The sequence below is a fragment of the Carcharhinus amblyrhynchos genome, chromosome 6 (genome assembly GCF_965287045.1).
Source record: "Carcharhinus amblyrhynchos chromosome 6, sCarAmb.v2.hapA, whole genome shotgun sequence".
NCBI lineage: Eukaryota > Metazoa > Chordata > Chondrichthyes > Carcharhiniformes > Carcharhinidae > Carcharhinus > Carcharhinus amblyrhynchos.
Genome location: NC_137329.1, coordinates 122,635,884 through 122,663,699, shown reverse-complemented (window position 1 = coordinate 122,663,699; position 27,816 = coordinate 122,635,884). Strand labels below are relative to the sequence as shown.

At 43.2% G+C, this 27,816-nt stretch overlaps 1 protein-coding gene across 1 annotated transcript in view; it reads left to right on the top strand.

Annotated features, from left to right (window-relative positions):
- rfx4 (regulatory factor X, 4) overlaps positions 1-27,816 on the top strand; it is a 92,797-nt gene that overhangs the window by 14,355 nt on the left and 50,626 nt on the right. Inside the window, exons 3-8 of the mRNA XM_080191511.1 lie at positions 8,224-8,284; positions 8,688-8,811; positions 13,551-13,612; positions 22,618-22,831; positions 24,372-24,449; positions 24,545-24,708. Coding sequence (XP_080047637.1) covers positions 8,224-8,284; positions 8,688-8,811; positions 13,551-13,612; positions 22,618-22,831; positions 24,372-24,449; positions 24,545-24,708 — 703 coding nt within the window. The remainder of the gene's footprint in view (positions 1-8,223; positions 8,285-8,687; positions 8,812-13,550; positions 13,613-22,617; positions 22,832-24,371; positions 24,450-24,544; positions 24,709-27,816) is intronic.

Below are 27,816 nucleotides of genomic sequence, written 5' to 3'. Positions count from 1 at the left end.
ATTCTTTCTGAATCCACTCTGTTTAACCCTGTTAGAAGTTTATAGATTTCTGTAAGATCCCTACTCAGTCTTCTAAATTCCAATGAATATAATCCTAACCAATTTAGTCTCTCCTCATATAACAGACATGCCAAGCCATGAATCAGCCTGATAAACCTTTGCTCTACTCCCTCTGTAGCAGCAACATCTTTCCTCAGATAAAGACCCCAAAAGTGCACACAATACTTTGAGTGTGGCCTCGCCAACACTCTATACAATTGCGGCAAAACATCCCAATCCCTATACTCAAATCCTCTCACTATGAAGGCCAACATATTTTACAGTCTGCTGCACCTGTGTGCTTACTTTCAGTGACTGATATACAAGGACACCAAAGTCTCACTGAGTATCCACTTCTCCCATTCAAATAATAATCTGCCTTCCTATTATTGCTACCAAAGTGGATAACCTCATAGTTACCCACATTGTATGTCAGGTTACTGTATGAGTTACCACGTCAGGTTACTAGACAGATTGAAAAGTCATGTTAATGTACAAATTAATGTGTATGTATTAACATGTGATGTTACCGTATGGATCAATTGGGTTAATGGATTAACATTTTATGTTACCTATAGATTAACATGTCATGTTACCATATGGGCAAACATGTTAGAATATTGTACGGATTACTATGTCATTTTACTCTATGGATGAACATCTCAGGTTCCTGTACGAATTACCACATCACGAAACTATTCAGATTGACATATCAGGTTAATGTACAGGTTAATGTGTCATGATATTGTATGGATTGGCATGTCAGTTTACTGAAAAGATTAACGTATCATGTTACTGAATGGATTAACATGTCCTATTACTGTATAGATTAACCTGTTGTTCTTCTGTAAGGATTACTATGTCATGTTATTGTATGGATTAAGATGTCAGCTTACTGTACAAATTAACATGTCTTGTCCCTGTGTGGATTAACATGTTTTGAAATTGTATAGGTTACTGTATGGTTTAACACATTAGATTACTCTATGGATTAATGTGTCAGGTTACAGTATGGTTAAAATATCATGTTACTGTACATATTAACATGTCAGATTACTGCATTGATTAATGTTATTATATATTTAAATGGTTGTATGACTGCTTTAAGAGCTGATCACATGATTTGATGGCGAGGTGATTAAGATCTTTCACAGGCTGCAGTTTTACTTTCAGTTTGCACTCTGTACAGGTCTTAGAATAAATCGGCTGTGCGTTAATTTGAATTTACATGTGCAAACCAATCTTTACTTTTTGTTTAAAATTTACAACCCCTAACACAATGAAGAATTACGAAAAGAATTGACTTTGAGTCAGGATTCTTTTTCTTTGGGAACATCAAGAAAAGATCCTAAGTAGAATAAAAAACACTGTGGGTCCTCATACTGCAAATATTGGAAGGCTGGGGAGAAGCAGGAACAGGATTAAAGATTAAAGTGTGAGTAAGGCAAAGACCAAGTAAGAAAAAAAGCTCTCTGTGTGCTTTTAAAAGAGATTTTTTTCCTGATCAGAAAAGGGTAAGAGTCCAGGCAGTATCTGGCATTTTTGAAAAGAAGGGATGTTCTGATGTATGGCTGGGGTCACTTGGAAAAACTAATCAAGTCAATGGTCTTTGGGGTGAAAAGAGGAGTAGTGGGGAAGACAGAAAAAAATAAATATATGTACTGAGCGATCGTGAGTTGCTAATACCTGCAAGAGAACTGGCAGGTCAATTAAAATTTACTGGTCCTTTCAATGAAGAAAATGAATCATTGAGTTCCTATGCAAAATGTTTTCAGTACTTTGTACAAGCAAATAAAATTGAAAACAAGTTGCTTGTACCAGCTTTTCTCAACACAATGCAAAGTAAAACTTTTAATTTGCTCCTGAGCTTGTTTCATTCACCAAAGCCTAAGCTTACGATGATTTGACAAAGATCCTTGAAGAGCATCACTCTCCAAAGCCACTGATCATCACGCAATGATTCAGGTTCCACTGAAGGAATCAAGTGGAAGATGAAAGCATTGCTTAGCTTCTGGCAACCTTAAAAAGGCTGGCACAACATTGAGAGTTCAGTGAGTTATTAGAAGGTATTCTTTGAGAGCGAGTAGTTTGTGGTCTCCAAAAAAAAGGCTATCCAAAGAAGATTACTTACTGAACATGCTTTGATTTTAAAGACAGCAATAGAAATTGCAGTGTCGATAGAACTGGCTACTAAAGAGGCTTCACAATTTGGTGCAGGAATGAAGATTCATAAGTTGGGAACTGCTCATAAGAAGTCAATACAGCAACAGACAGGTCATAGATGTGCCATAATGGGCCATTCAGTGAGTGAATGCTGGAGCAAGGACAGTCAATGCAAGAATTGCAGCAAAATGGGTCACATTGCAGAAACTTGTTGTGATAGACTAGCTTTCCCTGAGAAGAAGATTCAGAAGAAGAATCTGGGTACCTTCAAGGAGAAAAACAAATTGCATTCTAAAAAAAGAATTTGCGATGTGGAAGAAAAGAATTATGACTGTGAAGAAGATAATGTTTAGAAATATGATGAAGATCTCCAACTGAGTCTTATATGATAAATCACATAGATTCTGGGTGATCCCAAAGTTAAGTGGACAACCTATTAGGATGGAGGTTGATACTGGTGTTGCTGTATCTTTAAATCCTGAGACTAGATATCAACAAAAACTGAAGCATCTTTCTTGAAAACCAGCTGATGTAATTTTAAATACATGCAAGGAAGAGATCATACCATTAAAGGGTTACATCATGGTCACCACAGAGTTGAGTGGTCAAACAGTGGAGTTGCTTCTCCATGTGGTCCGTGGTAATTTTCCAGCTCTATCTGGAAGACCATGGTTGGAGAAGCTATAAACTGAACTGGAGTGCTGTCAACAGGTTAGTCTATGCCAAAACACATCTACAGCATCTTCTGGATAAGTATAAGAGTGCATTCAAAGAAACACTTGGCATAATGGAGGGCGATTAAGCCCAATAGTCAACCAAACAGTCTCAAAGCAAGAGCAAGTGCGTATGCAATTTGTTCCAGGTTGAAGAAGAATTAGTATAATTTATTAACTCTGGTGTGTTAAAGCCAGTTATAACGAGTGGCTGGACTACCCCTATTGTACATGTCATGAAACCAGGTGGTTCAGTTTATATTTGTGCTGATTTCAAAACAACCATCAATCCAATGTTATGTGCTAATCAAAATCTGCTTTCTTCAACTGAAGATTTGTTTGCTGGGTTATCGGGTGGATAGAAATTCAATGCAGGCAGTATCTCTGTGAAATATTAGTAAACATTAGTAAATATCATATACCTTGGCCAATTACAGATATTCTCTGACAGCGCAGGAACAATAAGTTCTAGTGGTTCCTGCCTGACTATCCCATGGCCATCTGTTTTAATACTCTGCCAATTCATTAAGTTGACTGGAACCACTTGCTTCCCCTTGCTCAATGAATGTCTCCTTCACTGAGCTGCCTGGTACCCATGCTGATAAAAGCTATGCTTCTATGTGTGAATTACTATAAAGTATGTGGTTCACTTTATTGGACTATTTTTCCATTATGCCTTAGAACTCTGTGCCATTAGCCAAGCTGTATGTCCTTTCAATAATAGAGTTACCAAATGTGGAGTTGCTGGCATTGGACTTGGTCAGTCACAGTAAGTAGTCTCACAACACAGATTAAAGTCCAACAGGTTTATTTTGTAGCACGAGCTTTTGGAGCACTGCTCTTTCATTTGGTGAGTCAGGTGAGTATGTTGACTCACCTGATGAAGGAGCAAAGCTCCAAAAGCTCATGTTACCAAATAAACTGTTGGATTTTAACCTGGTGTTGTGAGACTACTTACTGTCATTTCAAAAACAATTTTCAGAAATACATGTTTAAATTCTCTAACTGTGGCTATATGTGTTTCTATGCTATAATACTTCTGTAAAATATATAAAAGGCAATCTGTGATTCTTATCCTAAACTAACCCACTCTGTCCTAATAGCCTTTACTAGTGTTTTAAATCCCAGGGTATTTTGAATCCCTCTAACAAGGCCTAATTTCTTGCACAGTTCAACCTGAGGATGAACTAGTTTGGTAACTCCATGCTGATCAATTGTTGTCATCTTGAAATGATTTCTCAGAATCATCTCCAGAAATGCTGACTTCTATATTCCCTAATGTTGTGGACACTACTACAAAAGACTTAGTTGAATCTGAGTTGCGTGATAATTGTGTCTTAGCTACTATACAACATGAGAATGATGCAGAATTAGTTCCAGGAAAAGAACTGTCCATTGAAGTTCCAAATTATATCTGTATGGTCAAGAATTTCATATAAAATCAAACAGGAATAGACGTCCTTTCTTGTTGACTGTGTATAATGATGAACAATGTATAGTACTGGATCTAGAGTATTTTCGATCCAATGTATAACATAGTAGTAATTTGTTGTCATGACCATGGAAGTAAAGGGGGAGGGATGTTATATATTTAAATGGGTGCATGATTGCTCTAAGAGCTGATTACACAATTTGATAGTGATGTCATTAAAGTGTTTCGCAGTTGCTGTCTTAGTTTCAATTTGTTTCTGTACAGAGAAGAGGGCCTAGAATAAATCTGTCGTTGTTAGTTTGAACCTATGGGTGTGATCTTACCATTGCGTTGCATTGGTAAAACCTTGTCATAATTACTTATCGTAATTACGACAAGTGAGAGAATGATTCCAAAGGTTTCTTCCTAATATTGGTAAGAAGTCAAACACTGCTAGTTGCCCTCAGAAATCTTTCCAAAGATGTGCAGGTTAGGTGGATTTGCCAGGCTAAATTGCCCATGGGGCCCCAAGTTGCGTCCATTTATGGGCATGAAAGCTTGGTGAAGTCAGGCGCGAGGCGAGTAATCTGTGCCTGCTTCTGTCCCAGTTCCCCCTTTACCAAGGCCACAATTGGGACTGCACCCGAAATGGGCACAACAGCCATTTAAATGCATTTAAATTGAATTAATGGGCTGTATACCCAACTCTACCAGCACTTCTCCCTTTGCCACTGCGTTTGCCCATCCAGAATTGGCACACAACAGACATGCTCCATAGAAGTCCGACTTGGGTGCTCCAGTTAGTGAGGGAGTAAGTGCCGAGCATCCGACAGCTCTCTGCTTGAGATCAGTGAAGGGGAAGGCGGGGTCTGCTGCCACTCTGCCTGCGAGTGATGGGAGGAGGGGGGGGCCCACAGTCAGTCTGGGTAGCGGGGGCTTCGGGGGATAAGGGTGTCAGTAAATGTTGTGGGCATGGAGCAATGTCTGTGGGGGACAGAGAGAGGCATTATCCAGCCTGGGAGGGATGCGGCAGAAGAGCTGCATTCATTAATTTTTCTGCACATGCGCAGTTGGAGGCGCCAATCAGAGCTGCAGAGTTTTGGGCATATTAAACCCCGCCCACAGGCTTGTCAGCATGATTTGGGATCACTGATATTTTTGCAGGCAGACTGTGTATAGGAGCAACTGAGAACGGGTCTAAAAGTTGGATCTGAAACACTGCCAGTTTCAAGTCTGCTCAGCACTTAGAATGAAAATGGTAAAATAGGGCCCTACATGTGCAAACCACATCTTTTCTCATTGTGTAAAACCCACAATTCCCAACATAGTTAGGATATTACAAACGTGTCATTTAACTGAATGGATTAAGATGTCAAGATATTGTATGAATTAATATGGTGGGTAACTCTATGAATTAACATGTCAGGTTACCGTAAGAAAAAAACCTGTCGGGTTACTCTACAGATTAATGTGTTGTGTTACTGTAGGAATTAAGACACAGTGTTACTGTAATGGCTAACATTTAATTTTATTGTATGGATTAACATGTCATGTTACTGTACAGATTAACATGTTAGGTTACTGCAAAGAGTAAGGTGTCATGTTACTGTATGGATTAACATGCTGGTTTACTGTATGGTTACTGTCAGATTACTGGACAAATTAACATGCCATTTTACTGCCCAGATTAACATGCCTTGTTAATGTATGGAACAATTTGTCATGTTACTGTATGGATGAATAGATCATGTTACTGTATGGATGAATATATTGTGTTACTGTATGGATTGCATCCATCCGAGGGTTCTGAAAGAAATGGCGGAGGTGATAGTGGATGCCTTGGTGGTTATTTTCCAGACGTCGCTGGATTCCGGGGAAGTGCCGGATGATTGGAAAACGGCTAATGTTACGCTGTTGTTTAAGAAGGGTGCCAGGCAAAAGGCGGGGAATTATAGGCCGGTTAGTTTAACGTCTGTGGTAGATAAAATGTTAGAATCTGTCATTAAGGAGGAAATTGCGAGGCATCTTGAAGGGAATTGCTTGATAGAGCAGACGCAGCACGGTTTCATTAAAGGGAAGTCGTGTCTGACAAATTTACTGGAGTTCTATGAGGATGTGTCTAGGGCGGTGGATAGAGGAGAGCTGGTGGATGTGGTCTTTCTAGATTTTCAGAAGGCGTTTGACAAAGTACCTCACAAGAGGTTACTGCAGAAGGTCGAGGGACATGGAGTTGGGGGTAGGGTGTTAGCGTGGATAGAGGATTGGTTGTCAAATAGGAGGCAGAGAGTGGGGGTCAACGGGTGCTATTCGGATTGGCGGATGGTGACTAGTGGAGTGCCCCAGGGGTCGGTGCTGGGGCCTCAGCTTTTTACCATTTAATGATGATCTGGAAGAGGGAACCGAGTGTAGGGTGTCGAAATTTGCTGATGACACCAAGATTGGGGGAACGGCAAATTGTGCGGAGGGTGTGGAGAGTCTGCAGAAGGATCTAGATAGGCTGGGCGAATGGGCCAGGAAATGGCAAATGGAATTTAATGTTGGCAAGTGTGAGGTGGTCCACTTTGGTAGGAAGAATGGTAGGAAGGACTATTACTTACGGGGCAAAAAACTGCAGCAGGCGACGGTGCAGAGGGACCTCGGGGTCCTTGTGCATGAGTCGCAAAAACCCAGCTTGCAGGTGCAGCAGGTGGTCAGGAAGGCGAATGGGATGCTGGCCTTCATAGCGAGGGGGACTGAATATAAAAGTAGGGAGGTCTTGCTGCAGCTGTATAGGGCATTGGTGAGGCCGCAGCTGGAGTACTGTGTGCAGTTTTGGGCGCCGCACCTGCGCAAAGATATTTTGGCCTTGGAGGGAGTGCAGAGGAGGTTTACTAGGCTGATACCGGAGTTGAAGGGGTTGAGCTATGAGGAGAGGCTGAATAAACTGGGCTTGTACTCGTTAGAGTTTAGAAGAATGAGGGGAGATCTCATTGAGACGTATAAGATGATGAATGGGATGGATAGGATAGAGGTGGAGAGACTCTTCCCGCTCAAAAAAGACAGTAGGACTAGGGGGCACAGCCTCAAGATAAAAGGGGGGCGGTTTAGAATGGAGTTGAGGAGGAACTTCTTCACTCAAAGGGTGGTGAATCTCTGGAATTCTCTGCCCGTTGAAGTGGTGGAGGCTGCCTCGCTAAATATTTGTAAGACGCGGGTTGATGGGTTTTTGATAAGAGAGGGGATTAAGGGTTATGGGGAGAGGGCGGGAAAGTGGAACTGAGCAGCAACAGATCAGCCATGATCTTATTGAATGGCGGGGCAGGCTCGAAGGGCTAGATGGCCTACTCCTGCTCCTATTTCTTATGTTCTTATGTTCTTATGATTAACATGTCTGGATACTATATGGATTAACATGTCATGTTACTGTATGAGTTAACGTGTCAGGTTACCGTACAAATTAACATGTCCTGTTACTGTGTGGATTAACATATCATGTTGCTATATGAGTTAACATATCAGGTTAACATACAAATTAACATGTCATGTTACTGTATGGATTAACATGTCTGGATATTATATGGATTAACATGTCATATTACTGTATGAGTTAACGTGTCAGGTTACCGTACAAATTAACGTGTCATGTTACTGTGTGGATTAACATGTCTGGATATTATACGAATTAACACGTCATGTTACTGTATGGATTAACATGCCTGGATACTATACGGATTAACATGTCATGTTACTATATGGATTAACATGTCTGGATGCTATATGGATTAACATGTCATGTTGCTGTATGAGTTAACGTGTCAGATTACCGTACAAATTAACATGTCCTGTTACTGTGTGGATTAATGTGCTTGCTGCTTTATGGATTGGGATTCCCACTTCTACTTGTTTATCTATCTACAGATGAAGAAAAAGAAAATAACCGAGCGTCAAAGCCCCACTCCACTCCAGCGACTCTGCAGTGGTGAGTTCAGTGAGTTATTAAGTGAAGGAAGTTACTCTCCACTTTTACTCTTCCTCAAGCTCTTGTCAATTTCCCTCCTTCTCCTCAGCTCTTTCTCCACCCTTCACTCCTTCTGTTTCATCATTAACAGTATTTCTAGTCCACATACCATTCTGTAATTAACAGTAACTCTGTGTGGTTTCTACATAAATACTAAAGACTCCAGGCTCTGTTCGTGTGTGTGTCACTTGTCGGTCTAAGCTGAGTATTTCAGATAACTGTCTGAGTAATCACCTTCAGGAAGCAATTTCTTAAACAGCAGAATGAGGTGATTTCTAAACGATGGTTTGACTAACCATGATTTGCTGTTTCTGGTCTGCATCTCCTGGAATGACCTGGTTAATCTGGTTTGTGTCCCAACTAGGCTGGAGGAGAACTATGAGATTGCCGAAGGGGTGTGTATCCCTCGCAGTGCCCTGTACATGCACTATCTGGACTTCTGTGAGAAAAACGACACACAGCCGGTCAATGCGGCAAGTTTTGGCAAGGTGAGTAATGGATTGGTTACCAAGGGAGTGAGCTGGCTCGGTTACTGAGGGAGTGAGCTCACTCTGTAAATGGGAATGAGTTAACTCAGTAACTGGGTGTGAATTAGCTCAGTAACTGAGAGTGAGTTAACCCAGTAACTGGGTGTGAATTAGCCAAGTAACAGGGAGTGAGTTACATCAGTAACTGAGAGTGAGTTAGTTCAGTAACTGGGAGTGATTAGCTCAGTAACTGGGAGTGAGTTAGCTCAGTAACCAACAGAGTGAGTTAGCTCAGTAACTGAGAGTCAGTTAGCTCAGTAACTGGGAATGAACTAGCTCAGTAATTGGGAGTGATTAGCTCAATAGCTGGGACTGAGCTAGTTCAGTCACCAGGGAAGTGAATTAGCTTAGTAACTGGCAGTGAGTGAGCTCAGTAACTGAAAGAGAGTTCGCTCAGTAACCAGGGGAGTGAGTTAATTCAGTAACCAAAGGAATGAGTTAGCTCAGTAACTGGGAGTGAGTTAGCTCAGTAACTGGGAGTGAGTTAGCTCAGTAACTGGGAGAGTGAGTTAGCTCAGTAACCAGGGAAATGAGTTAGCTCAGTAACTGGAAGTGAAGTAACTCAGTGACCAGGAGTGAACTCATTCAGTAACTGGAGGTGAGTTACTTCAGTGACCAGGACAGTAAGCTAGCTCAGAAACTGGGAGTGAACTAGCTCAGTAACTGAGAGTGGGTTAGCTCAGTAACTGGGAGTGGGTTAGCTCAGTAACTGGGAGTAGGTTAGCTCAGTAACTGAGAGTGGGTTAACTCAGTAACTGGGAGTGGGTTAGTTCAGTAACTGGGAGTGGGTTAACTCAGTAACTGGGAGTGAACTAGCTCAGTAACTGGGAGTCAGTTGTCTCGGTAACCGGGTAACTGGAACTGAACTGCTATTTAAACACTTCTTCATGGTCAGATTATGAAATTGGGAATCAGTTAGTTCCTCTGGAATGTTCCATCATATTGAAACAAACCATCTTAAAATGTAAACACAACAGAAAATGTTTCAAACGGATCGGTTTTTAGTTAATATCCTTGCTGTTTTTTCAAAGAAGTATCGTAACACTAAATCCTCTCCGAAGTCAGGTGAATAAAATGTTAGTCATTTAAGTAGACAAATCAATTCGGTCCATTCTCTAAACCCAGGGAGATTTAGCCCGATTATCACCTGTACAAGAAGAACTCTCACTTTTCCTGTTGATTCTTTCTCTCTTATTGTCACCTTGGAGTTTATGTCAATCTCTGTCTCACTCTCTCTCTTACTCTCTCTCTGTCTCACTCTCCATTTCATTCTTTCTATCATTCCCTCTCTATCTCCCTCTCTGTTTCTCCTCTCTCTCCCCTCCCTCTCTGTTTTATTCTTCCTGTCTCTCCCTGTCTTTGTGTCTCTGTCTCTCCTTCTCTCTCCCTCTCGCTGTCCCTGTGTCTTTAAGTTTGTGAATGTGTGTCTCTCTCTTTCCCTGTAACGCTGCCTGTCTTTCTCCTTCTCTCTCGCGCTCCCTCTATCATGATTCTCTGATTATATATGCCTCCTCTCTGCGTGATGATCGTTCTTTTTGACGGTGTCTCCCTCTCTCTCTGTTTCTGTGATTCTTAATATTTCTCTGTGTCTGTTACACACACTCTCTCTCCCCCTCATTCTCAATATTTCTCTGTGCCTGTTACACACACACACACTCTCCCTGTCTCTGATTCTCAATATTTCTCTGTGCCTGTTGCACATTCTCTCTCCCTCTCTCATGCTTTGATTCTGTGCGTGTCTCTGCAATTCTCTGTCTGTCTCTTTGTGAAGCGGATTCGTGTTCAAACCCAATTGTTATGGAAACCACAAGTTTTGTGACAAGTAGATTTTTAGCCTGCTTTATTATTCTAACTCTTGCCAGTTTTCTCAAACAGATCAAACCAAGGCTCTTTACTGTTTAAAAGTTTGAAGTACTTTAATTTATCTATTAATTTATCATTAAATTACACAAATGTATATCCTTTGAACAAAGGTGGAGTCCCAGGTCATGGACCAAAGCGGATGATTGCAGGGTTAGGTTTATGAACCAGTCTGAAGTCAGTAATATGCCTAACCCACCTGCTGATTGTCCCAGAGCAGATTCTCCAAAGGGTATCATCCCTAAATGGCTCCTACACCCCGCACACCTCACTTACTAAAACATCAGAACTCGGCTGACCTCAGATTTGCATATGCCTGGGAGAGAATTGGGCTAGCTCAGGCTGGATGGTGGCACCGGCCGCAGAGGAGAATCTGCGGTTTAAACCTCTCTCCCGAGGACCCGGCAAACCAGGGATACTGGGTGCGAGAGAAAGTTCTTTGTCTGCAAGGTTTGGCCGGCGTAGGTTGTGTTTTCCCACAGCTTTGGGGAGTTCACTAAGACTGTACATGTGGATCTTAAAGCATAGGGGGGAGGGATTAATGTGCAATTAAAGAGGCAGTAGATGCACTGATGTTCTGGAATGTTAGATCAGTAGCTGGAACAGCGGGGGTGTCCTTTAGCCAAGCTCCATTGAATCTGTACAAAAAGCGAGGGCTGTCTATGTGTCTGCTCATTTATCACACGGCAACTTGCAAACTCCCATGTCCTGTTTCCAAAAACCTTCAGCAATGAAATTAAAACTAGATGCTTTGCCAGATTTGAGCCTGGCTTTTCACTAGGGAACATTTCCACCCTAACCATTTCCCAGAGAATCTGTTTGACTGCATGGATTTTACTACATTCCCCTGCAAACTCTCCCCCTCCCTCTCTCTCGCTCTCTCTCACGCAATATAATTTCCAGCCTTTGTTCCACCGGGATAGGCACGATTTACATAAATTTACATAAGTGAAATTATTCCTGGAATAAGTTTACTTGTGGAAGATATGCAAATAAGCAATATCCCTTTTAATCTCTCAGCGTGTACTTACTGAGAGGTTTCTGCATTTCAGACCAGATCTTACACCATGAGAATGAGAAACTTTCTCACAGCTTAGCATGTGTGGAGAGTGACAGAAAACTATACGCAGGTGATTGAAGCAATTTTTAAAAAATGGAAAACATGTACAGAAGCTAGGACATTGAGGTCAAATTCAGAGTGGCACAGTGCTGCCTCACAGTGCCAGGGACCCAGGTTCGATTCCCAGCCTTGGGTCACTGTCTGTGTGGAGTCTGCACGTTCTCACCATGTCTGCGTGGGTTTCTTCCGGGTGCTCCGGTTTCCTCCCACGGTCCAAAAGGCGTGCTGGTTAGGTGGATTGGCCATGTTAAATTCTCCCTCAGTGTACCCGAACAGGTGCCCAAGTGTGGCAACTAGGGGATTTTCGCAGTAACTTCATTGCAGTGTTAATGTAAGCCTACTTGTGACACTAATAAACTTTAAACTTTTACTAGAAGATGCTGGAAGCAGTTTGCAGGTCAGAGAGGTTCCACAGAGAGATTGAACAAGTTAACATATCCAGTGTGGATCATTGTCACTGCCACAGACTCACTTGGAGATATCCACACCGTGGGAAACATTTCTTTTATCTGTTCATGGAGTGTGTGTGTCGCTGGCAAGGCCAGCATTGATTGCCCATCCCTAATTGCCCTTGAGAAGGTGGTGGTGAGCCATCTTCTTGAACTGATGCAGCCCCTGTGGTGTAGGTACACCCACAGTGCTGTTAGGGAGGGAATTCCAGGATTCTGAGCCAGGGCAGTAAAGAAGATCCTGGTTTCTGCCTCACTTTCCAGTGAGTTGGAGGGGGGGGGAGGTGATTTAGTGTGCAAGTGAAAACTAAGACAGTACTTTCAGAAGATGTTGCTGAGATCACACAATCCCTACAGTGTTGAAGGAGGCCATTCAGATCATCAAGTTTGCACTGACTCACACAGAGAATCCCAGCCACATGCTATTCCCGTAACCCCACGTACTTACCCCACTAATCCCCCGAACGTATACACCCTAGGACACTATGGGGCAATTTATCATATATCACCCAATCTACACATCTTTGGACTGTGGAGGAAACCTGAGCACCCAAAGGAAACACATGTAGATATGGGGGGAAATGTGCAAACTCCACATAGACAGTTACATGAGCCAGGATTGAACCCAGTGCTAACCACTTTGGCCCAATGCAGCCAAGATGCAGCATGTAGATAAGGAACATGCCAAATGAGTAAATCTCCTAGGAGATTGATTCTGAGATTTGAAGAAAATTGTGATCTGGATCTCGTTGTGGGATTTGAATTCTGAACACTTTGGCCGGGATTCTCCAGTTCGCCCATGGCTGGGATTCTCCAATCTCACCTTGAGGCTGGGATTCTCTGACCTCACCTGCAATTGGGATTCTCCGATCTCACCTACGGCTGGGATTCTCCGACCTCACCCCCGGCTGGGATTCTCTGGCCTCGCCCACAACTGGGATTCTCCCACCTCGTCCACTGCTGGGATTCTCCAACCTTGCCTGCGCCTGGGATTCTCCGACCTTGCCCGCGGCTGGGATTCTCCCACCTCACCCGTTGCTGGGATTCTGTGGTCATGCTGCTGTGAACGGAGGCTTGACTGAGCGCTGAATTCTCCGTTCTTGCTGACAGTGTTAGCTGGGCGAGCGAGTCAGGAGAACTTTGGCCTTTGTCTCACAGTAAAACAAGCTGGCCAGCGAGCCACTGCTCACGTGGACATATATATCTCAGGTAAGCTTTACAAGCATCGCCAAATTAAATCCTCTCTGACAGACTTTCCTTTTTTGATTTAGATAATTCGTCAACAGTTTCCACAATTAACAACGAGGAGACTGGGAACAAGAGGCCAGTCAAAGTAAGCAAGCAACTTCACATTTATGTTTCATGGGAATTTTACCTGGGCTGCTCTCAGTCTGAAGTGGGTTTTTAAAGAGATTTTCATGTAGCTCACTGAATAACAATTATTCACTTTTTTGTAGAAGAAATTTAATAACTGCAATAATCTAAGAAGACCCTACAAATTCAGCCCCTCTCCTTGTAATAAATGCCAAATTACAAGGTATCTTGGATGAGGCAGAATAAATACTATAATGCAAAAGAAATGGATTAAAACGTAATTGGAATGAAAGGTTTTGAATTAAGGGATGAATGGTACAAATATTAAAACAATGTAAAACAGGATGTATTTTGCAGACACAAGTGCAGTGACTATAAACTGAACCCAAATACAATGGCCATTAAGTACACAACAAGGGTTTGGGTAGCCCCTTACTTAACAGACTGTAGGCAAGAGGCAAGTTTTAGAATCATAGAATCCTTACAGTGAGAAGAAGGCCATTCAGCCCACCAACATTGCACCAAGAACAGTCCCACCAAATCCTGTGTAACCCCATGTATTTATCCTGCTCATCCCCCTGAGACTAAGGGGCAATTTAGCATGGCTAATCCACCTAACCCGCACATCTCTGGAGTGTGGGAGGAAACTGGAGCATCGGAGAAAACCCAAGCAGACACAGAAAGAATGTGCAGACTCCATATAGTCACTTGAGACTGGAATTGAACCCGGGCTCCTGGCGTTGTGAGGCAGCAGTGCAAACTACAATACAGATTGGCACAATTTTTTGATGAGACCAAAGGGTTAGATTTCCTTGTTAACTCTCACTCTGCCCATGTAACTCCGATGGAGCTAGCTCCCTACGGAAATAGGATTTCTGCCAAAGTTGTGACAGAGATGGGCAGTGGGGGGTGTGATGGAGGCCTGAGGAAACGTAAAGTCAGAACATCACACTGAGCCTCCTGGGTTAAGAGGATGAAAATGCTCATTAAAATGTATTTGCTTCAAGCTAAAAACCCACTAGAGCTGTCAATAGATTAGGTGTTGACCAGCAGAGTGGTTTAACATCTCCAATTATGACTTTGGCCCTCAGATATAAACTGCTTGATCTTTATTTGTGGACAACTTCCATAATGTGAGCTGTGATCTTTCAGTTCTGAGTGTTTAATTTTAACCCAGTGGTTTAGCAATTTATGTACTCTTTCGTCCTTTTGTGGGATGTGGGTGTCGCTGGCAAGGCCAGCATTTGTTGCCCATCCCTAATTGCCTTTGAACTGACTGGCTTGCTGGGCCATTTCAGAGAGCAATTAAAAGACAACCACATTACTGTAGGTCTGGAGTCACATGTAGGCCAGACCGGGTAAGGACGGCAGATTTCCTTCCCTAAAGGACATTTGTGAACCAGATAAATTTTTACAGTGATCAATGATGGTTGTCATGGTCACCATCACTAAAACTAACTTTTCAATTCCAGACTTTATGGATTAAATTTAAATTCCACCAGCTGCCATGGTGGACTTTGATCCCATGTTGCCAAAGCATTGGCTAGGGCCTCTGGATTACATTACCGCTATGTTAACAACACTCCCTCCTGACTGTAAACACGGTCACAGGCCTTGAAATCCCTTTGCTGCTCCACAGTTCTGAGTCTTTCACCACTGGAATATTCCACCTTGTCTTGTTCAGATGGAACATGGATGACCTCATATTTTCCCACACTTTTCCACATGTGGTTCAGCGGCACAGTGGTTAGCACTGCTGCCTCACAGCGCCCAGGGACTTGGGTTCGATTCCTGGCTTGGGTTACAGTGTGTGGAGTTTGCACATTCTCCCCATGTTTGCGTGGGTTTCCTCTAACATTCTGAAAGATGTGCTGGTTAGGTACATTGACTGGAATAGAATGTGGCAACTAGGGGAATTTCATAGTAACTTCATTGCTGTGCTAATGAGCAATTAAGCCCTACTTATGACTAATAAATGAACTTATTAAACTTAGTTAGCCACTCCCTAGATCTCTCCTCTCTTTTTGTAACCACTTCATCACAACTTACTCTACCTCCTAACTTTGTGTCATCTGCAAAGCTGGATGACACAATTCTCAAATCTTTCATGTAAACTGGCAATAAACACAGTGGAAAGACAAAACGCCAGAATGGGTTGCTGGGGAACATCAGTTTCATTTTGCAACAGGAGCTCATTTGCACATTCATAGGGCAGTACGGTGGCACAGTGGTTAGCACAGCTGCCTCAGAGCTCCAGGGACCCGGGTTCGATTCCAGCCTTGGGTCACTGTATTGTGGAGTTTTACATTCTTCCCGTGTCTGCGTGAGTTTCCTCTGGGTGCTCCGATTTCCTCCCACAGTGCAAAGATGTGCTGCATAAGTTGATTGGCCATGCTAAATTGCCCCTTAGTGTCCCAAGATGTGTAGGGGGATTTAGTGGGGTAAATGTGTGGGTTTACAGGCATAGGGCCTGGGTAAGATGCTCTGCTGGAGAGTTGGTGCAAACGCAATGGGCCGAATGGCCTCCTTCTGCACTGTAGGTGTTGTATCCTATTCGTTGTCTCTTGGCTCCTAACCCACAATCAAAATATGGCATAAAATCCCCTCCAATACTGTGTGCTTTTATTTCTGAGGAACAATTCTCTGCAGTCCCATGCCCAATGCCCTGCCTGCAGCAGTAGTGGACTTGCCAACTTTAAGAGCATTCAAATGGCCATTGGATAGACATATGGATAATAGAACATAGAACACTACAGCACAAACAGGCCCTTCGGCCCACGAGTTGCGCCGAACACATCAACACCTACCAATCTATAGACCTATCTATAACCCCCAATCCCATTAAACCCCATATACTCATCCAGAAGTCTTTTAAAAGACCCGAGCGAGTTCGCCTCCACCACCACTGACAGCAGCCGATTCCATTCACTCACCACCCTCTGAGTGAAAAACTTACCCCTAACATCACTTCTGTACTTCCCTCCCCGCACTTTAAATCTGTGTCCTCTCGTAGCGACCATTTCAACCCGGGGAAATAGCCTCTGAGAATCCACTCTATCTATTCCTCTCAACATTTTATAAACTTCTATCAGGTCGCCTCTCAACCTTCGTCTCTCCAGGGAAAAGAGTCCCAGCTCCCTCAACCTAACTTCATAAGGCATGCCTCCCAGTCCAGGCAACATCCTTGTAAATCTCCTCTGTACCCTTTCAATAGCTTCTACGTCTTTCCTATAGTGAGGCGACCAGAACTGCGCACAGTACTCCAAATGAGGCCTGACAAGGGTCTTATAAAGTTGCAGCATTACCTCCCGACTCCTAAACTCAATCCCTCGATTAATGAAGGCCAGTACACCATACGCCTTCTTGACCACCTCCTCCACCTGCGAGGCCGGTTTAAGAGTCCTGTGGACCCGGACCCCAAGATCCTTCTGCTCTTCAACACTACTAAGACTCTTGCCCTTGATAGTGTACTCGTTCATCCCGTTGGTTCTGCCAAAATGGATGACTACACATTTATCCGCGTTGAAGTCCATCTGCCACTTCTCCGCCCAGTCCTGCATCCTATTTATGTCCTGCTGCAACTTTTGACATCCCTCCAGACCATCCACAACACCACCGACCTTTGTGTCATCAGCGAACTTACTTACCCATCCCTCCACTTCCTCATCCAGGTCATTTATGAAAATGACAAACAGCAAGGGTCCTCGAACAGATCCCTCTCACCTAAACTATTCCCTATTGGAATAGTTTAGGTGAGAGGGTCATTAGATTGGTTCCATTGGTCAGCGCAACATCGAGGGCCAAAGGGCCTGTAATGTTCTATGTTCTCCAGGAGAGAGTCCTCAAAATCAGAGTCTGAAAACTGCAGCTGAGGGCAGGTGAATTGGTATTTATTGACCTTCTCGGGACATGGCATCACTGCTAAGGCCATCCTCAATTTTTGCACATCCTCAAATACCATAAGACCATAAGACGTAGACTATTCGGCCCATCAAGTCTGCTCCACTATTCAATAAGATCATGGCAGATCTGAGAGAATCCTCAAATACACTTTCCTGCCTTATCCCTATAACCCTCAATTCCCTTACTGATTGAAAATCTGTTGGTGTAATCTTGGTGAGTTACTGCAGTGCATGTTGTAAATTGTACACATTGGAGTCATGGTGCATCAGTAATCCCTTCTCTCTAAACAACCTGATAATCTTGGCATGGTGTAACCAGACCCCTGACCTTTGGAATATAGAAGGAAAGTGGGTGCTGAGTTTAGGGACAGGGGCACTGGCCAAAGCTGTTCCGTCCTGACTAGTGTTGGTGTCCAGGGTAAGTGGTCAATTTATTCATGTTCCTGACTGGATGATGGATCGATTTTGTATGTCAGGAGGTGAGCCACTATCACAGAGTACTACCGACAACACTGTCTTAGTGACCACAGTGTCAAAACTGTTCCAATGAAATTTCTGATCTCTGAGAACATAAGAACATAAGAAATAGGAGCAGGAGTTTAGTGCATGTGACAATTTCAAAAGTCAAGAGGATGAAAGTTAAATGGGGGAATATTTTTATGTGCAACGGTTTTGTTGATTAATGTATCTATGGTTGATGATGTTTTGAGAAATCCAGATTATATTCAAATTGCCTCTTCCAGAAATACACAAAATGCAGGACTCATCTACAAGTTTCTTCTTTTTAAATTTATTTATTAGTCACATGTAGGCTTACATTAATACTGCAATGAAGTTACTGTGAAACTCTCCTCTGGCACCTGTTCGGGTACACTGAGGGAGAACTTAGCATGGCCAATGCACCCTAACCAGAACATCATTGGACTGTGGGAGGAAACTGGAGCACCTGGAGGAAACCCACACAGACACAGGGAGAACATGCAAATTCCACACAGACAGTGACTCAAGCCAGGAATTGAACCCAGGTCCCTGGAACTGTGAGGCAGCAGTGCTAACCATTGTGCCACCGTGTCGCCCTAGTGTTTGAGTGTTCTAGTGTTTTAGACACTATTCTTTAAAGACCCATGTTTTAGGATAATTTCAACCTAAACAAAAGCCCTGAAGGCCAGAGTCCTAGAATTTGTTCAGATATTAGATTCCTTTTTATGCTACTGTCTATAACAATTATGGACAAATGGAATTTCCCTCGTCTCGGCTTGAGTTGGTCCAAGTGAGTCAGAATGATGAGAAGGATTTGGAAATGCAATACCAGGAGCTTCATGGTCACAAGGTCCTGATGGTGTTTTGAGCAAGTCTCTAGCTTGGCTTAGCATCAAAGCGATGTCCATTGAGATCCTAGTAGGCATGGCAACTAATCTAGTGATCTAGGAATGAGATGATAAATCGAATGATCTTGGTGTGTAACCAATCTGGCAGCAATATCCCCTTGGGAACCAGTCTATGACCAGTGTTGGTTTGTCCTTCATTAATGTTGGATAGGGGGCAGAAGTGTAAAGTTGACATGAGAGTGACATGTGCATGCTGCAAGTTTACCACTGGTGACTAGCTAAATTCACCTGGAGTGAAACAGGTTGACTTCTGAGGGAGTGGTGTCACACCGCCTCACAATATAAATCCCACGTTGTATTGAACCTGGCTTACAAAGTCTGTCCACCTTCAAGTTAAATGTTTAGACAATGGCCCCTCCCTCGTTCCATAACATGTCAACATTCTAACTGTTGGAGGAGAGATGTGCCCACATTTGTGTTAGCTTTCTCCTAACAGAAGAGTGGAATCTAAATTTTAAAGGACCGGTTTATAACAAGGACTGTCAAGAGACCAGAGATAGGTTTTCAGCCAAGAGGTGTAAACAGACCAGATATATGGTATTGTCCCTTTACCTGACCCCATGATGTGAGCTGAGTTTTAGTGTCCAGAAATATATGCAAAACACATCAGTGGTCATGATTTTCTCATTCATGGAGCCATTAGCCCTTCTTAAAAATTCTTTCCCACCTCTAATCGTCTTTGAGAAGGTGGTGACGTGCTCCTATATCTAAAGGATGGAGCTTTCCCTCTCCCCAGCGAGGGACTGGCTGCTCAAGCATGAAGGAGTGAAATGTTTCCTTTGGGGTTGGACACATTTTGATCCAAGTAGTTCCACTGTTGAACGAAAGAGAGTGAGATTCTGGGCATGGGATTTCCCGGCTAGTTGAATACTGGCCTGTCACTTGCCACCCATGGTAAACTTGCAGCATAAATGCACATGTTACTCTCAAGATTCATGTCAACTTTACACTTCTGCCCCCTGTCCAACATTAATGAAAGACAAATCAACAGTGGTCATAGACTGGTTTCCATGGATATATTGCTGCCAGATTGGGTACACACCAAGATCATTCAATTTATCATTCCATACCTAGATCATAAAATCATGCTGCAGCTATTACAAAGCCCTGGTTAGATCACACCTGGAATTACTGGGAGCAGTTCTGAGTAGTACATCTTAGGAACAGTATGTTAATTTTCAAGGGGAGGTTACACTAGGGAATTGAGAAGGTTAAAGGGTGATTTGATCAAATATTTCAAGATATTATGGGGAACAGATAGGATAGATAGATATAAATTATTTCCATTGCTTGGGGAGTATAGCCTAAGTAGCATAATGGAAAAAATAGAGGCAGTTTTGTTGAGGAGTGAATTTAGGAAACACCTCCACTCACAAACGGGTGATAGAATTTTGAAACTTTCTTCTGCAAACAGTAATAGATAATTAGCTACCTTATTAATTTTAAATTGATCACATTTTGTTATGCAAAGGTATAAAGGAATATGAAGCATATGCAGTTAGATGGATAGGAAGCCTTTTGGAGCAGAGGTAGCACCCCCTACCTCTGAACCAGAAACCCCAGGTTCAAGTCCAACACTGGGACTTGTTGGCCACAGAAGGAACATTCATAACGAGGTTCAATGAGCAGATAATCAATTCAGGAATCCTTTCACCACCTTCTCCCCACTGTTCCCCAAAGGGTAAAAAGCATCATTTGAGTGTCAAGCTACATTAACAAACATGTTAGATGATCAGCCATGATCTCACTGAATGGTGAAGCAGAGTCACAGGGCTGAATGGCCTCCTTCTGTTCCTATGCTTCTTTCTGCTCATAGGTATTGATGGGAACAGATTAAAACCTGTTTGGTGTTTCACTCCGGGCTATGTTGGCTGTTCATGGCAGAATCTCCACGACAATCTCACACAATCCAACCATACTTCTGTTTTACCTTAATTCGAATGTTAGATGATTAGTATTGAGTTGGAGAGCAGTTATGCTGTTGTTGTCTAATAGGAGGCAGAGAGTTGTCTATGTTCTCTAATAGGAGGCAGAGAGTTGGTATCAATGGGTGCTATTCTGATTGGCGGTTGGTAACTAGTGGAGTGCCACAGGGATTGGTGCTGGGGCCTCAGCTGTTTACCATTTATATAGATGATCTGGAGGAGGGGGCTGAGTGTAGGGTGACGAAATTTGCTGATGACACAAAGATAAATGGAAAAGCAAATTGTGCGGAGGGTGTGGAAAGTCTGCAGAGGGATCTAGATAGGCTGAGTGAGTGGGCAAGGACCTGGCAGATGGAGTACAATGTTAGCAAGTGTGAGGTTATCCACTTTGGCAGGAATAATAGTAGGAGGGATTACTATTTAAAGGGCGAAAAGCTGCAACATGCTACGGTGCAGAGGGACCTGGGGGTCCTTGTGCATGAGTCGCAAAAACCCAGTCTGCAGGTGCAGCAGGTGATCAAGAAGGCAAATGGGATGCTGGCCTTCATAGCGAGGGGGATAGAATATAAAAGCAGGGAGGTCTTGCTGCAACTGTACAGGGCACTGGTGAGGCCGCAGCTGGAGTATTGTGTGCAGTTTTGGTCACCGCACTTTCGCAAGGATATTTTGGCCTTGGAGGGAATGCAGAGGAGGTTCACTAGGCTGATACCGGAGATGAGGGGGTTGGACTATGAAGAGAGACTAAATAGACTGGGTCTGTACTTGTTGGAGTTTAGAAGGATGAGGGGGGATCTTATAGAGACGTATAAGATAATGAAAGGGATGGGTAGGGTAGAGGTAGAGAGATTCTTCCCGCTCAGAAAGGACAGCAGGACTAGAGGGCACAGCCTCAAGATAAGGGAGGGGCAGTTTAGAACGGAGTTGAGGAGGAACTTCTTCACTCAAAGGGTGGTGAATCTCTGGAATTCTCTGCCCATTGAAGTGGTGGAGGCTACCTCGCTAAATATATTTAAGTCACGGGTGGATAGGTTTTTGGCAGATAAGGGAATTAAGGGTTATGGGGAGAAATTGGAAAAGTGGAACTGAGCCACTTCAGATCAGCCATGATCTTATTGAATGGCGGGGCAGACTCAAAAGGCTAGATGGCCTACTCCTGCTCCTACTTCTTATGTTCTTATGTTCTTAACACACAGCATCTCCATTCATTTCAGACTCACTATTACAGGCTACTGTCCTTGACTGGGGCGGTGAGTTCCAGATCAATGCAATATTCCACTGGGAGATTGTGTAAGGATTTATCCAAAAAGTGTCTCTGGAGAGTTAGCCCCTGATCCTGGCCTCTTACTGTGAGGAACATAGATGAGGAAATGCACTAATGAAGAGAAGCAAGGTTACAATTGGTTGGTTTTCACAGTAACTTGATTGCAATGTTGATGTAAGCATACTTGTGACTAATAGATAAACTTTAACTTTAATATCAGCAGTGATTTTACTTGGCCATTTAACCTGGGGACTGGACATTGCATCAATGCCTGGAAAGAGTTCATTCCAAAATTGCAGGGATCTCATCTAGAAAGTTGCAAAATAATGAAAGATGATTTCTCCTTTCCTCTTCCTGGGCAGTTGAAGTCCCATTGGCACTCTTGGCTCTGACTATATAAACAGAATCAGAAGGGGGCCATTCAGCCCATCATGCCCTTTGCTGGCTCCTTGTCAGAGCCATCCAATGGACTGGTTTTTAGAGAATTTAGAGAACCTGTTATCTGATTCTGTCTTGGTAACCCTGGTGTGTGTGTGTGCCTTTAACAGGTACCATTATTATGGGATAGCTGTGAAGGAGAGCTCCCCGTATTACGATGTGATGTATTCCAAGAAGGGTGCTGCCTGGGTAAATGAGACGGGGAAGAAAGAAGTGGCAAAGCAGACAGTGGCGTACTCACCACGCTCCAAGCTGGGCACCTTGCTGCCAGAGTTTCCAAATGTCAAAGACCTAAATCTGCCAGCGAGCCTCTCGGAGGAGAAGGTAAACACGCAATGAGTGACTGGTCCATTCTCTGCTCTGCTTCACGCCGATGCACAAATTAAATGTGGCTCATCCTTGTCTCAGAGATAAAATGCGAGGGACAAAAACTGCGCAGCCTTTTTGCAAACAGAACAGTGTAGCTTTTAATGAGAATTCAGGAGCTGCCCCCTTGCTATCCATCAGAGACTGGGCACATGGAAAAGTTAAATGTAGAATTACATCCAATATACACCAGGGATACAGACCATTCGGCCCAACTGGATCATGCTGGTGTTTCTGCTGCACACTATTCTCCTCCCACCCGTCAATTCATCTCCCCAGCATCTCTTTCTGTTTCTTTCTCCGCCATGTGTTTGCCTTGTTTCCATATAAACAGACAAGCTGTTCACACCAACTATTCTATGACACAGGCAGTTCCATATTCTGGCACATGACTTTTATATTATACATCTCTAAGCTATGTGGCGATGGCACTAGTTGCTATGTGTGTGACAGGTATTATTCACATTGCTTTAAAATGTCCACTCCACGCTTTCAACTCTTTGACAGCTCTCTCTGAGTTTGCGCTCAGGTTTAACCAGTCAAGAACACACAGTTTCAATAGGAAATGGATTCCTTAAATACAACATAGTATACAACAATTGGTCACTTCAATTACTAATCTTCTATTTATGGCCCCTAGTTTTGGGAAGGTTGAGAAATGCAGCCTATAATTACAGCTGCTCATTAGTTAGTATAGCATTGCATTAGTAATTATAACATTGCATTAGTGAATGTATCATTATTGTCTTGCATTAATCATTGGAGTGTTGCATTAGTCATTGTTCCATTGCATTAGTCATTGTACGATTGCATAAGTCATTGTAGCATTGCATTAATAATTGTAGCATTGCTTTAGATAGTTCTGTTTTGAAGTACAGAATGAATAGATGGGATGAATTATAGTCAGTGGTAAGGGGTATTGTTGTGGGATAAGAACATGTCTTGGAAAAGAAGCAAGGCTTTATGTTGAGGATCTGGGAAAGGGTGACTGCCCTTTGGCTTTGTGTGAACAATGAAAACCACCCAGATATTCATTTTCTTTTAATGTAATCTTTTAAAAAACAGGGTTTTTATGGCATGACAATATTATAGAAACATAGAAGCATAGAACAGTACAGCACAGCACAGGCCCTTTGGCCCTTGATGCTGTGCCGAGCTATGTCCAAACCCAAGATCAAGCTATCCCACTCCCTATCATTCTGTGTGTTCCATGTGCCTATCCAATAACCGCATAAAAACATGGAACAGAATGTTTCTATGCGATTGTGCGGTTATTCTATGCGGTTATAAATTGTGAAACCCTTGAAATGGGAATTGAAAATCCACATCTTTCAGACTCTATGGTGAGAATCTTACCTAATAATCCATGGTTTACACAATCCCTTGGTGTCAAAGTTTGCCTTACAGTTGCAAAAAATCATGAAACTATGATATAACATTGGACAAAGTTTGGTGTTTGTGAATATTATTAGACTTTTTCACCCTTTTTGATTTCTAGGTTTCCACCTTCATCATGATGTATCGAACTCACTGTCAGAGAATCCTAGACACAGTGATCAGGGCAAATTTCGATGAGGTAAGTATACTCCTCTGAGCCTAATTCTCATCTGCTAATTCAGGGCCAACACCACATTTATAAACTCTTTTCTTCTCCTTCCCTGTGTGAACCAGGTTCAGAGTTTTCTTCTACATTTCTGGCAAGGAATGCCTCCGCACATGCTCCCAGTCCTGGGCTCCACCACTGTTGTGAACATTGTGGGTGTTTGTGATTCCATATTGTACAAGGCAATCTCCGGGGTTTTGATGCCCACTGTTCTACAGGCATTACCAGACAGGTTGGTCAAACCATCATCCATATCTACAGCATCTCCAATATCAGACTCCAAGCAAGGGGAAGTCCAACTCCTGCCAAGGTGTGCAAGGGACAGTGGTACGGTTGTCTTTTACACACTCCACCAGTCAGGCAACTTTCCTGCCTTACATCCACCATTATAAGAACATAAGAACATAAGAAATAGGAGCAGGAGTAGGCCATCTAGCCCTTCGAGCCTGCCCCGCCATTCAATAAGATCATGGCTGATCTGTCGTGACTCAGTTCCACTTTCCCGCCCTCTCCCCATAACCCTTAATCCCCTCTCTTATCAAAAACCCATCAACCTGCGTCTTAAAAATATTTAGCGAGGCAGCCTCCACCACTTCAATGGGCAGAGAATTCCAGAGACTCACCACCCTTTGAGTGAAGAAGTTCCTCCTCAACTCCGTTCTAAACCGCACCCCCTTTGTCTTGAGGCTGTGCCCCCTAGTCTTACTGTCTTTTTTGAGCAGGAAGAGTCTCTCCACCTCTATCCTATCCATCCCATTCATCATCTTATATGTCTCAATGAGGTCTCCCCTCATTCTTCTAAACTCTAACGAGTACAAACCTAGTTTATTCAGCCTCTCCTCATAGCTCAACCCCCTCAACTCCGGTATCAGCCTACTAAACCTCCTCTGCACTCCCTCCAAGGCCAAAATATCTTTGCGCAGGTGCGGCGTGCAAAACTGCACACAGTACTCCAGCTGCGGCCTCACCAATGCCCTATACAGCTGCAGCAAGACCTCCCTACTTTTATATTTAATCCCCCTCGCTATAAAGGCCAGCATCCCATTTGCCTTCCTGACCACCTGCTGCACCTGCAGGCTGGGTTTTTGCGACTCATGCACAAGGACCCCGAGGTCCCTCTGCACCGTCACCTGCTGCAGTTTTTCGATGGCCTAGTGGTATTATTGCTAGACTATTAATCCAAAAACTTGGCTAATGTTCTGGGGGCCCAGGTTCAAATCCCACCTTGGTAAATGGTGGAATTTGAATTCAATATATAAAAAAATTTGGAATTAAGAATGTACTGACAATCATGAAACCCATCTGGTTCACTAATGTCTTTTTGGGAAAGAAATCTGCCACTCTTATTTGGTCTGGCCTACATATGAGCCACAGCAATGTGGTTGACTCTCAACTGCCCTCCAAGGGCAACTAGGGATGGGCAATAAATGCTGGCCAGCCAGTGACGCCCATGTCTCACGAATGAATTAAAAAAAACCACCTTATTAGCTCCCATCGAAGTCAATGGACAGTAAAATCAGGGCCAGCCTCTGATGGGTGATTGATCCACTAGTTTTACACTCTGGCAAATATTTACTTTCATTCCATAATTTATTCCCAGAGTTTGGAAAAATCTTGGGTAAAATCCAATGAGACTCGGTTTATCCTGTAATGTTTCTATTTTTGTTGCTTTCCTAAACCATGATTGTGCAGGCGTGTGTATACACTTTAGTGTTTTTATATTAGAAATCCATTCTCCAAATACTGTGAGACTATTGCCTGGAGGGTCCATTCCTCCCAACAGGTCACAATGGTCCCATTGAGAGTTAGAAGGAGCAGCAATTCTTGTAACTATTGAACCTAAACCAATGAATAATACACCTGAAGGTTAGTTTGTGATAGTGTTTCACATCAAGTTAATCTGGCAACAATTAATTACTTTATAAATGCCTTTACGTAGTTGTTTCTTATGCATTCCACATGTCACACTTTGCTACAGCTGCAAATTAAACTGTTTAATATGAGATTGATCTTTGAATTCCGACCCCGTCTTCAAAATAATACTATAGGAACTTTCATATCTACGTGAGAGATCAGATAGGACTTCAATTTAATGTCCCATTGGAAAGACGGCATCTCCAATAATGCAACATTCCCTCAATGCTGCTCCTCTGAAAGTGCAGTGCTCCCTCAATACTACGCTCCAACAGTGCAACACTCCTTCAGTATTGACCTTCTAACAGTGCAGCACTCCCTTAACACTGACGCTCTGACAGTGCCGTGCTCCCTCAACACTGACCCTCTGACAGTGCAGCACTCTCTCAACACTGACCCTCTGACAATGAGCACTCCCTCAACACTGACCCTCTGACAATACAGCACTCCCTCAGCACTGACCCTCTGACAATACAGCACTCCCTCAGCACTGACCCTGTAACAGTGCAGCACTCTGTCAGTACTGACCCTCTGACAGTGCGGCACTTCCTCAGCGCTGACCCTCTGACAGTGTGGCACTCCCTCAGTACTCACCCTCTGGCAGTACAGCACTCTCTCAGTGCTGACCCTTCGACAATGTAGACCTCCCTCAGTACTGACCTTCCCATTGTGCAGTGCTCTCTCGGTGCTGTACTGGGAATATCAGCTGGTGTCTGGAGTGGAACTCGAACCTAACACACTCTAACTCACAGCCATTGAGTCAGAGCTGACAATCATTAAATTAACAACTTCTCAACGGTTTAGGATGTTCTTCTTGCAACCAGCATCTGATTCTCCCTTTCCAAGCAATGAACTTGCAACATGCCCCAGATTAGGAACTCATCACATGAAAAATCACAAATGAAAAGCTGCCCCTTGCCACTGTACAATCCTGAATGCCAATGAAGTAAAGAGAACAGAAAGGATTGGAAATGCACTGCACCATCTTTAAAGAGAAAGATTGGTTAGAATCATAGAATCCTCACAGTGCAGAAGGAGACCATTAGGTGCATCAAGTCTGCACCGACCACAATCCCACCCAGGCCCTATTCCCATGACCCCATGCATTAACCCAACAAGTACCCCTGACACTAAGTGGCAATTTAGCATGGCCAATCCACCTAATCTAACCAACTGGTTAACACCAATATTGGTTGATAATGGTGATGATTAGGTTTACATTAGATTCCCACTTACGGAAGTCTAGGTCTGTATGTGATTGTTCAAGTCAGTGACTGACTTGCTTCCTCTTTTTGCAAAGAGAAGATTATATTAAATCTGTAGAAATGTGTGAGGTCTAGAGTGTCACATATTACAACTTTATTTATTAGTGTCACAAATAGGCTTACATTAACACTGCAATGAAGTTACTGTGAAAATCCCCTAC